General features: G+C 44.8%; 1 protein-coding gene across 1 annotated transcript in view; it reads right to left on the reverse strand.

Annotated features, from left to right (window-relative positions):
• The window catches only part of SLC1A2 (solute carrier family 1 (glial high affinity glutamate transporter), member 2), a 166,501-nt gene extending 158,548 nt beyond the window's left edge, over window positions 1-7,953 (reverse strand). Inside the window, exon 1 of the mRNA XM_011940714.1 lies at window positions 7,346-7,953. Coding sequence (XP_011796104.1) covers window positions 7,346-7,362 — 17 coding nt within the window. The 5' untranslated portion in view covers window positions 7,363-7,953. The remainder of the gene's footprint in view (window positions 1-7,345) is intronic.
• Window positions 7,954-12,142: the final 4,189 nt, after the last annotated feature.

A 12,142-nucleotide genomic window follows, 5' to 3' on the forward strand; every position in this document is an offset into this window, starting at 1 on the left:
CAATCTTCAGCAGTTAGCTTTCCATGATATCTAAGAGAGAAGAATGATTTTCTTCCTTTCTCTGTTTTCTTCTACCTATCTCCCTTCATGTACTACTCCTCCTTCCATTTAAAATTCTCTTGTTTGACATCTACAAATAGGTCTGACAATCATTTTCAATTACCTAAACTTATTCTCACTTTTTTATGGTGACATTTTCTTTTGAATGTTACATCTCCACTCAAAGAATGACTTCTTTCTGTAATAATTGTTGTCCTTCTTAAGGCAGTGCCTCCTAAACTCTTTAAGATTCTTTAAGAATTTAAGATTCTTTCATTATTTTTTCTTCAGAGGCACCTAGGTATCTTGCTTTTTTTGAATGAAATTATTGAAGACACCCACTGGAACAAAAAATAAAAAATTTAAAAAAAAAGCAAAAGAAGGATCTATGAAATTTTAAGGAAATGTGGATTTATTGAAAAATATGGATAATACAAAACACAGTACAATTAGATGACAAAAAACAAAAAACTCAGTAGCAGCATAAAATCAAAACTTCTCTAAGTTTCAGTTTTTTTCATCTCTAAAATGAGATAATATTCCCTAGGGGATTTTCAAGGATGAAATGAAGTCATGTATATATAGCCACATAAGCTTGGCTGATCCTATTTATATTTGTTTATGGTGATATTGAACACTGTAGATATATGTTATTGCCTCACTCTTACCAAATTTTATACTTGGTGGAGAAAGCTTTTATAATCAAAAGAGAATGAAATGCCATGGATATTGGGATTCCCTAAGGATTGAAGGGCTTCCAAAGGGAGTCAGACCACCACCAGTGTGGACCAAGTGCTGACATTTACTGCCATCTGTTGGGTGATGAGCAAACTGTTCCACTCTTTAAAACACACAGAAATTCGCTTCTGGAAGATTTCTTCCTCAATTCAAAAGGCATCCCTAGCTCATCACTGTTTGTATCTGCTGTGAAATAAACATCAGCCCCACTCATATAGAGACAAGACCAGTAGCTGTTTCAGGAAAAAGCGTAAGTTAAGTCATAACCCTAAACAGCCACACCTGAAGGCTGCAAAAGAAAAAAATAAATTCCAGGGGCTGCTATATGCTCGGCTACATTTGCCACTACAAAGCACATACCCAAGGCTCAATTCAATATCTCAAAGGTTGGGACCCATGTGGTCATGCCCTGGGCTCTTTCAAAGCACTGCCTCTAGACCAGACAACGCTATTGGCTTCCTGACAACCAAACCAATAACCACAAAATAATTACCTCTCCATTAAGTACAACCTGGAGCAAAGTTAAAGAAAATAACAAGCAGTGCTTGGGTGGGGGTTGGGGGAGGGGAAGGTAGCTTGAATGATCTTTCCTTACATAGAAATGAGATTTTGAATAATTCTTCAAATCCAAAACCACTAGGCATGCTTGGTATATACCTCTTGGTATATACCAAGAGGATGGAACGCATGCTTTCAGTCTCTCGATAGCTTCCTTGGAGAGGTAAGGGGTCAAGCAGGTAACATGAGAAAAGTAGTCCCAGAACAGACTGTGCGCAACCTGAAAGGTATATGCCCTATCTCAAGAGACAGCCATTCCTCAACCCCAGTTAACCCCTGCCCTGCTGGACTAAGAGGTGTGGCCTAGTAACTACGGGCATGGATCCCAGAGCCAGGATGCTTGGGTTGAAGGCCTAGCTTTGTCACTTACTGGCTGTAAAATCTTGGGCAACTCACTTACTCTTTCTGTGCCTCAGTTTCTATACCTGTAAAATGAGGCTAAGAGTCACTCCTGCTGCATCATATTGTTGTGGGGATTAAATAAATTGATACACATTAAAGTGTTTAAAGCCATACTGGGATATAATCACTCAATAAATGGTACCAAGATAAAAGGAAATGTTGTTTGTCATCAGATCTCCCAATTTTTAAGAGAAGCCAGAATCAGGATTTTCTTTTAAGGTAAAACATTTTTAAGTATAGGTGAACAATTAAAACATATCCAAAATCCTCTGTGAGCCTAAAAGAATATACCCATGGGCCACATACAGTCCACAGGCACCCAGTACCGCACGTCCAGTGCTGGGAAGAAGGCAAAGCGGGAGGCAGTCAGGTCTCAGACTCACTTCCAACTTCATCACCAGCTCTGTGATCCTGACAACACAGTGGCTGGGAACTTGGGATGGCAGAACCACATGACAGAAAGTCCTGTGCCAGATTACAAACAGCAAGTGACAGATGGCTCTCCTGACCAAACGTAAGAGAAAAAAGTACTCTCAGTGATATAAGTGACGCCTCTAATATAGACAGGGCATGGGGACAGCATCTCCCTCCTTGACCCCAAACACTTCATTCAAGGTCTTTAACATTGCCGTCATCTATCCTAGAGACCAGGATTGACACAGATCAAGTCCAGCCACCAAATCGAGTTCATTCTTTTCATTCCATTTTCAAAGGACAGTTCTTGCTCAGTGAGTCCATACTCTAAAGCAACTGTCGAGATTGCCAAAAACACCAAACGGCAGTTCCACAAACAGTGGTCATATCTGCTCATCCAAGTGAGACATTAAATACATGAATGAAAAATAAATAAATATCAGCATCATTGAAAACAACACTTTTTAAAAGAAAAACGAAAGCATTAAGAAAATGAGGTCTTCTTTTTAAAATTTTAAAGATCTTCCTTTCGTTCTCCTTTGATACTGCGGACCCATTGTCTTTTCTGACATCATGTAAAGCCAACCGGACAGATTTATAACGAGATGCTAGTCCTTTTCTATTCTACTGGCAAATATGTGGCTCATCTGCCTTCAGTCAATGATGGAGCACGTGGAGATGGAGCAATGAGATATTTTTAAACATTCCTTTAATTAATTCATTCCAAGGAGTTGGCACTTGGAGAGTTGCAGGGTGAGGGGCGGGCAGAGGGAGGAGAGAGCAAGCTCACGATCATGGTAAATAAAGAGATTTGCCATAATCTGGATTCTAAAACCCTTTCTATGAAGCATTCTGCCTGGCCCCCAACAAGCTGTTAAGGGCATGAAATCAAAAGCTGCAAGCAAGGCAGTGTCTGGTGTTTGTTAGATGTTTCTTCAGACTGCGAAGACAAGTTCTTTAAATGCAAGCAAAACAAATTTTATCTTCAGAATAATGCTTCTGCTTACTATTGCTAGAAGATTTAATACTATTGGTGTGTTAGTAGATTAAAATAATTGTAGTAGATGACTGAAATGAAGAATAGTTTCAGCTCATGCCAAGAGGCAAACCAGTCCAATGGGGGAAAAATTCAATATGAGAAACAATTCAGTTTGCCTTTAAAAGAGGGGAAACCAGACATCAGGGCATTGTGTGACACAGCCATGGAGGAGGGCAGGGAGGGGAGGATTTACATTGAAATCACTCTGTATTGAGCTTCAAATTATGAAAAAGCTTTGCAATTCTGGAACTGTAGGATTTATGGCACACTGACCCAGAAATCTCACACTTAGCTGTTAAATATATTGCTTGTTTTTTGCAGCTGAAACATCATTGCTTAAGGACTTTTCCTTGTCTGACACATCCTTTAAAGCCAAAGCCAAAGGAGACACAAAACACCTAATTGTGTTGCATGGAAGAAGAAAAGAAGTGGCCATTGGTACTGATGAACAGATTTGTCTTTTGGTTGTTAATAACATGGAGTTTCCGCCTCACAAGTTTCATCTGGATTTAGAAATTATTTCCTAAGAATTAAGCTTTCAATTACTCACAAGCGACCATCTTAGTAAACATGAAATGGTTTTCTCATAGCTCTACTAATATCTATTTTCCCCAAGGAGGCTGATTTCTATATTATTGAAAATGAGAAAAGAAAATTCCAGCCAAGCCTGAGGCATGCAACCTGCAAACCCCTCTAGACCATATAAGCCCCATATCTTTCACTCATTTTCCAGTAAGTCCACTCTGTGGGCTCTTCCTCCTGCTGACCTCAGATTCATTCCCAAGGGGAAAAGCGAGAGGACAATGATTATGGTTTGCTTTTATTTGCTTGAAATAATAAATTCAAGGGGTCTCCCTTGCCAGGGTTTTTCCACTGTCAGCAGATTTCTGTTTCCCTTACTCTTTAAGTCAAACTGAAGCACAAGCCCTCATGGCTGGCTTTCGCCCTGACCCCTTGGCTCACGGGAGCTGATCAGAAGACAGATTGCCTTGGGTCTCTGATATACAGAGTGACCTAGCCACCCCCCACCTCCAAGAAGATATTTCTAAAATGCCTGCCTCTTCAGCATCTGGGCACTCCACTGTGACCTAGTCTGTAATGGACACTAGCCTGGCTGCCACCAACTACTTATAATCTCTTTCCAATTTGGGTCAGGGACCTAAAAGCCATCTCCGTAATTCTAGCCATGACAGGGGACTCGGAAAGAAACAATGCTCAACTATTAAATTCAACCTTGCTTTGCAGGAAAATATCTCTCAGAACCTGGGAACTACCAAAGTGTCCACTATTGATTTTTATAGAAACCTGATGCTAATAATCTCAATTCCAAATAATCAAAGCCCTCAGAAAACCAGACTGTGGTGGCATACGCTCTGCACAGGCAAAGACCAATGCACAGGTTACAAAGAGAATATCCTAAAAGGCAATTTGCAGGATAGGTATGCCAAAAGTTTGAGAGAAAGCCAGTAATCTGCACCAGCCATGCCCAGCACACATCATTTTCAGATGATAACCCCAAAGCTTTTCCAAGTATTGGAATCTTTCTGGAAAGATAGTATTATATTCTCTATATATAATTTTATCCTTAAAGTCTATTTTTGTTGGACTGCCTACTTCACAGAGTTACTGGAAGAACCAAATGTGATGAGGTACATGAATGAGCTTTGAAAGTGAAGTGTTAAACAAACATAAGATGTCATTATTGCTTCTAATAATTCTTTAGAAATTGGTGATTAACATGTTCTGCTGCTGTTAATGACATCACCAAATAAATGTGAACCAGAATGGTCAGTTTCCCATATTAACCTATTCCCCAAACATTCTGGATCAAACAGAGTTGAACCGAAAACATATAAATTGAAAGCATATAACAATATTGTTATTTTTGCTTCCTTCTCAGTAATGTATGTTTCAAGGAAACAATTTCAATATTGTTAAATGGCAAAAGCTAACAAAGGAGATAGCCTGAGGAGTCTTAGTAAATTTTTCTTTACAAGGCACATTAATCAAAGATGTTAGAAGGGGCAAGAGATCTCATGAATCCACGTGAACAATTTACTAATAAAAATCCTTGACTGGATGGAGCTAGACTTCTAAAAGGCAGATCCCAGACTGTTTCTGTATCCCCCCCAACTCGGAGTTCCTCACATGTGAGTTCCACCCAACAAGTGCTCAGTAAATGCTCCTGGAATAAAAGAAGAGAAGAAGAAAGGAAAGACCAGGGCTTCTGAGAATGTCACCTGCTCATCAGTTACTGCTGTTAAATAATAACGGATCATAGATCCTATATTTGTTTCCCAGCCATTCAACTTTTTTTCAATTCTTTCATCTCTTAAATATAAATTCCTCTGATGAATCTTTTCTTAACCATACACAGTGCAGAAAGATGGGATTAATTGTATGGGAATCTTTCTAAAATGCTGAAAATCACTTTGGCTCTATATTGAATGTCACATCATTTGACAGCTTTCATTTAGGACAAAAGTGAAATAAACATACTCAGTTTGGGGTTGTTGTCATAACTTCTCCTCTATCTGGCCATCAAAATAGGGAGTAAGCTGGATGCAGGATTTGGAAGACTAATATCATCCATCTTTTTCACAGATGTTTTCCACCCTAGCCTTTACAAGCAAGGATAAGTCTAGAAGGTTCCTCAAGGCAACCAGAAATGCTTTCATATCTTTTCTCATATAAAAACCTTTTTAATTAAACATGGGAAGGCACTGATCTTGATCAATATGGGCTCCTACTATCTATTTCTAGAGATCTTTTTTAGCACAAGGTACCACCCTCCTTGTACACAGGTGTCTTGTCTTCTTGAAACATCTTTTTGGAGAAATAATAATCAAAAAAGTCCAAACTGCAGAATGGTTAGGGCAAAGGGAGAGACAAAATTTCATGCAATGACAAGATGCCAGATGCGTTTGGAAGGACTCTGGGGGACAGAAAAGGAAGGAATTCCTTCTCCTGGACACAGAGAGACAGTTTTAGAAATATTTTCCTTCTATTGGAGATTGCAGTGTAGAGATCTGGCTTTGGATACCAGCTCTTCACGCCTGCTTAGAGATCCATTCCCCTAAAACAAGCCTGCGGAGTTGGTAAAATATCTTAGAAGAAACTGGAAAATGCCAACACCACCACTTGAGCCCAGAGAAGTCCCTGATATTTGCTTTTCACATAACATGGATCCTGTGATCGCTTGCAAGTAAGTACAATTTTAGGAATTAACCAAAGGGCTGAGCTGCCCAGTCTTTTCATTGCCACTCAGGTTCTATCAAGCCCAAAAAGTTTTCTGAGAGATACTGGTCCACGGATTCTGTTTGTGGACCTTTCCTTTGATGTGCGCGTATTCAAAGAATCCTTTTGCCCCCTGCAGCCCCTTCTGTCTCTTGCTAAAGACAGATGTATTTAATTATCACTGTGAGGGAGCTTTCCCCAAGCCAACTGCAGTCTCGGGAGGCAGGACACGACTCCACACACTTGGGATGAATAGGGAAGCCAATGCTATCCCCGTCCGCTGGAGTCTGGCGACTCCTGCCCTTGTTCCAGACCACACGTTTTCCCGCCTCCTCCCGGGAAGCACCCAAATCTCTTCCACCCTTCCTTAGAGCTAGCCAGGGAGATTCCGCCTTCCAGGGACAAGGAGCGATCGGAGTGGGCCCAGCATCTCCACGGCGACTCTGTAAACCTGGCGTTCAAGGCCGGGCGCGCTGGTCCCTGCCCCGCCCCAAGGCCCGGCCTTGGCTCATTCATTCCGGGCCGGTCCCACTTGCAAGCCCGCGTCGGGCCTGCGCCGCCGCGCTCCAGGCGCTGCTACCCCGGTGTCTGCTCACACTGTGCCCAATCCCCTATTGTTTTGAAATCTCAAAAGTAACCTCAAGAGGATTTCTTCCTCACACTCTCACGCCCCCAGCGCACCTTACCCTTTTAATCAAAATAAAACCCTCCGCCTCTCGCATTTTCAAAGGATTAAGCAGCAATCTCCAAGAAAGAAAATCAATCCCCTCCCCACCATCGCATCCCCAGCCAAGCCACTGCTCCGCCACCATCTCCCAGGCCCGCCGCCGACGCCTCTCTGTCCCCATCCCGGATAGGGGCATCACCACCCCGCGCGCGACCCCGCTTTCCCGCGGGTACAGCTAAAAATCCCCTCACCCTTCCGTGGATGCCATGGTCTGGGGAACGCCCCCTCCTCTTCAGCACTATCCGGCAGCTGTGGGCGAGCGAGAGAGCGTGCGCCGAGGTGAGCGCGAAGTGCGGCCGGGAGCGGTATTTAAGAGGAGCCTCTGCCTGCCCTTCCACCCGCCTCCGGGGTAAGCCCTTTAGCGCCTCAACGGGCGCAGGAAGCTCCTGCCGGCGCTAATCCGCGTCCCGGCTCTCCACAGCGCGCGACCCGCACTCCCCTCCGCCCGCGGGGATGGCGCTTGGCGTAAGCTCCGGGGGCTCCGAGGGTGGCTTCCCTGAGAGAGCGACGCGCCCAGGGCTGCAGGAGGGCGTACGCCGGTGATGCGCCCCTGCAGCTGCTGCCACCTGTGCTTTGCTGCGGGGCTCGCGGGTGCGACGAGTGGCGGGAGCAGAGAGTGGTCGCAGAGGACGGTGAGCGTGCGTGCGCGTGTGCGGGTGTGTGCGCGCCGGGGGAGGCGGTGGAGGCCGCTGCGCCCTGGCTCGGCGCCGGCCGGGGAGGGATTGCAAGGTTTAGCCCCGCCGGAGCTGGGGATTTGCAGGCGATCCCTCTCTATTTTCGTCGAGAGCTGACATCACCCGCGCCGCCGCCTGGGGCAACTCCTTTAACCGCCGCCCCCCGCCCCCAACTCCAGACGCGGTCCCTCCTCTGCCATCCCTCCCCCCCAGCCTCTCGCCATAAATTAGCCAAATAAGAAAAGAGGCCCCGCCGCTCGTCCGGGAAGGCTTGGGCAGCCGGTGGCAGGAGCCCAGGATCTAACGAGTTGCTATTGTTTCCCCTGAAGCCCGCGTGGCCCCGGGTCACCCCGTGAGGGGTGAAGCGCAGGCGACGGCGCGGAGACCCAGGATGCCCCTCCGTCTCCGCCTCCCTGGAGCAGCCCCTGGCGCTCCCTCCTCACTCCCCGGGGCACCCGCTTCAGCTCACACTCACCCCCAAACTCACAGGCGGGCACACCCACCCCATCCTCCCACGTCTGGGGGTCCCAGGCCCCGCGGAGTCGAGCGGCTGAAACACGCGGGTGGTGCAGCCTAAACGCGGCCCAGCTGCGCGCCCTCCCCCGCCGAAGCTCGAATAAATCTCCGGCCTTCAATTATTCAGCGAGATTAATATTAATGCAGCTCCCTGGGGGCGGCGGGCGGGGTGCAGGGGAGGCCGGGATTTTTTTTTTTTTTTTTTTTTAGGCCGAGAGAGGTCGGCCTGGTGGGTGCGGGCTGAGAAGGCGCGGAGAGTTGGCCGAAGTGAGTGGCGGCGGACGCTTCTCCACCCACTCGGCGCTGCTGGCCGCCTGCTTCCGAGCCCCGGGGGCGGCGCACAGAGACAGATGGGCTTCTGTAAGGGAGAGTTCGAGCCTTCCGGATGGCTTTGCATAAAAATGACGAGACCTGTGCAGCTTTCATTATCTCTGGAGCACAGCAGGAACCTAGGGTCCCGCTACCTGCCGAGCCTGTGACCGCAGAGCAGGCAAAGCCTTACTTTCCTCGTCTAGACAATGGAACCCAAAAGAACTCACTTGGAGGGCCACAGGAGAATTAAACAGACTCTCTTTTCCCCCAGGGTAGACGCTCTTCGGATTTGCGCTGTGCTGGCCCTTGTTAGACGATGTAACGCGACCGGCCACGTGCAAACTCTCAGAGCAGGTCCTGGGGATGGTGCCAGAGCAGCCGGGGTGCCAGCAGGACGATTGGTAGTTAAATGCCAGGCGCTGATATCCGAAGGCTTGAGTTGTTCACCACATTCTAGCTGAGTAACCTAGGGCAAATTCCTCCATCTCTTTTTTCATCCCACCTGTAAAATGGGACTATCTTCTCCCACTTCTCTGTGCTAAGAGAACTAAATGAAATGGAGAAGATATGTAAAGTTCCTAAACTGGCGTCTGGCACCCAGTAAACCCTCCAAAAATGTTCAGTGCATTCTCAGAGTCCTTAGAAGATAGTTTATTGGACAAAATATCCAAGTATGAATAGACAGATGAGAAAAATAACAAGAGGGAAAACACATTAATAGAATTTAAAAAATAAATCTCAGCTCACCTCCTTCCTTTACTGTCCTTTACAAAATCTGAATCCAAACGTCTTCCTCCATCCATGCCTTTCTCCATCTCTCCCCTCCCCTCTTCTCTCTCAATCCTGTCTGCACCATTAGAATCATCATCTGTATCTTACTCATCTTAGGGTCCTTCAGAACCACTCTAACTTTGCATTTTCTTTATTTAAAAAAAAAAAATACCATAATCATCCTTCATCTTAGGGCATTTGACTTTGGGTACTCTCCTCTTCCAAAAAATTATTGTTTACCCTGGTAAATGTGTTTAAAAATAATTTGTAGATGAAAAGCTACCTTCTTTCACTTTGGTATTACGTTTGACACTCTCTCCTCTTAAGCCCCGTCAAGGGTAAGTGTGTGGCTTTGTATCCGAAGTTGTCACATATACAAACTTTACAGTCTAATTGTCTAACTTTACAATTTAGGCATTTTATTTCCCTTTCTGCTGAGGTGGCAACTGGAAAAGAAGCCATCTCCATCTCTCCCAGGCCTAGATACTAATAATCCCAGGGGCACTACTCTGCTATTAGCACCCCCCTTAACATGAACATGAATGAACTACTCCATCACAATCCCTCAGTCTCTACACACAGGCTTTGGGGGCTGAGCTGTGCCATTCATTCATACTCACTGCCAAGAGCAAGGCACCTGGTGGTACATAAATACAAGGTAAAAAGGAAACAGAAAAAGGGATGGAGTTGTTTTCACCTTTTTAAACATTCAATTTAAAAACTCTTCATTATGTTTTCAATGCTCAGGACATGAGAGAATCCAGGTGAATCATCCAGCATGGCCGAATTAGATGGAGTCATCATTCCAGTTTGCCACTTTCTCTGTAAGCCCTGATGTCCCGTTCTACACTTGAGAAACATTTGCATTCAGCTGCCCTGGAAGACCAGGTCTATTAAGTCACATGGACTATGCCACAGATAATTCTGGCTAACAAACATTAGCTAGAAGAAACTAGTTCTCTTTCTTCATGCCAGAGGGCTTTTGCCAATATTCACACCAATTATTTTTTAACAAACTGGAGCAGTTATTTTCAACACTGGCTGCCCATTAAAACGTTCTGAGAGAGCCTTTTAGAAAATAATAATACTCAGGTCACCTTTCAGAGATTTCTGGTTCATCCATCTTGGGGGTTAGGCGGGGGCTGACTTGGGTATTTTTAAAGGATTTCCCCAGGTGATTGAGCCCACTGTGCAGCCAAAGTCGAGAAGTGCTGGACTAGAAGTGGTTCAACAACATAGAGAAGGGTCTAGAAATAGGGCTCCAAGAAGTAGTTGGAGCATGGTACATTTAGCCTTTGGAAAGAAATTGCTAGGGAAGATATGATATAGGGCTGATCCTCTTGCCTTTAAAGACAGGGAATAAAAAACTTTCCAGGCAAACAAACACTTGTATGTTATTCTAGAAAACCTATGTGAGTAGCTACAAAAACATAGAGCTTTCTTCTAATGTTGTGCACACACAAAGCACACATTAGCTACTGTACAGCATGCGACCATGCTGAATAAAAACTCAGCTCTGGGTCAGACAGTTCTGCCTTAAGTACTATCCCTGCTAAGTATTAGACTCTGTGTTACCTTATTCTGGGCACAGGATCTTAGCTTCCTCATCCCCAAACTGGAGAAGATAATAATGGCCACCATCGGGGTTGTTGTGAGGATTAAATGGGATGTGTGGGAAATGTTTACATCTTTTTCATGCTCAATAGAGAACCATCCTAGACACGTGGGAACAGCAGCATTCACCCAGTGTAATTTACAGCAAGTTGTCTTGAGAACCTAGCCTCCCCACCTACCGTGTGACCTCAGGGTCTCCTTTTAATCGTCACAGCAAACTACAAGTCTCTTAACCAGCAATAAGTTGATAGAACGTTGGAAGGAGAACAGAACAAGGCCAACCCCATAAGCTGCAGGAATACTTATGAATTTGCTGGCATCTCTCAGTCTCCTCTAGGGATCCCATAGTCATGGCGAAAGCAGAAGACTGACATTTATGTATAGATTTACCTTTCTTAAGTCTAGCTAATGGGTTCTCGAACTTCAGTGTCAACAAGAACTACTCTGCAGGACTGCATACAAGAAAATCAACTGTACCATACTCTGATAGGTGATGTAAGGGATTCTTAAAAATGAATTTTGATCATAAGGGTTTTTTTCTTTGTTGCCTTATTGATTCTCGACTGAAACTTAACCCAAGTTCCCAGAAGTGAGTTACTATAGTTGAGTTAAGGTAGTGTGTGAGCTAGAACTTCGTGGTAGTCGTATGAGCTTAGCATTCCCTTAGTAATTCCTATATGCATAATGTACTGTACCTTATATATTGTATCTTGTTTGGTTCCTAAGATGACATTCTGCAGAAAATATTATTAAACCACCTTTTTACAGAGGAGAAAACTGAGGCCAAGAGGAATTAAGGAATTTGCCCAAGGTTGTATTTGTCGAAGTCCCAGCTTAAAAAAAAAAAAGATGGCATATTTAAATTAAGTAAATTGTGATAAGTTTAATAAAGGAGTCATTTAGAAGGGTGTGGGATGGGGTAGGGAAACTCTAAGAGATAGGGCAGACTCCCTGGACTACTAACAGTAGGGAACAATTGCCCATCCTAAGCCAAAGGGAGGGTGCCAGGACCACAGGACAGTTCTGCATGCAGATGGCCACTTGACAGGAGCTGAGACTGTGGCCATAGCAGCCTGCTGGAAGGGGGTCTGGGAATAAATA

Source organism: Colobus angolensis, unplaced genomic scaffold, assembly GCF_000951035.1.
Source record: "Colobus angolensis palliatus isolate OR3802 unplaced genomic scaffold, Cang.pa_1.0 Scaffold192, whole genome shotgun sequence".
Lineage (NCBI taxonomy): Eukaryota > Metazoa > Chordata > Mammalia > Primates > Cercopithecidae > Colobus > Colobus angolensis.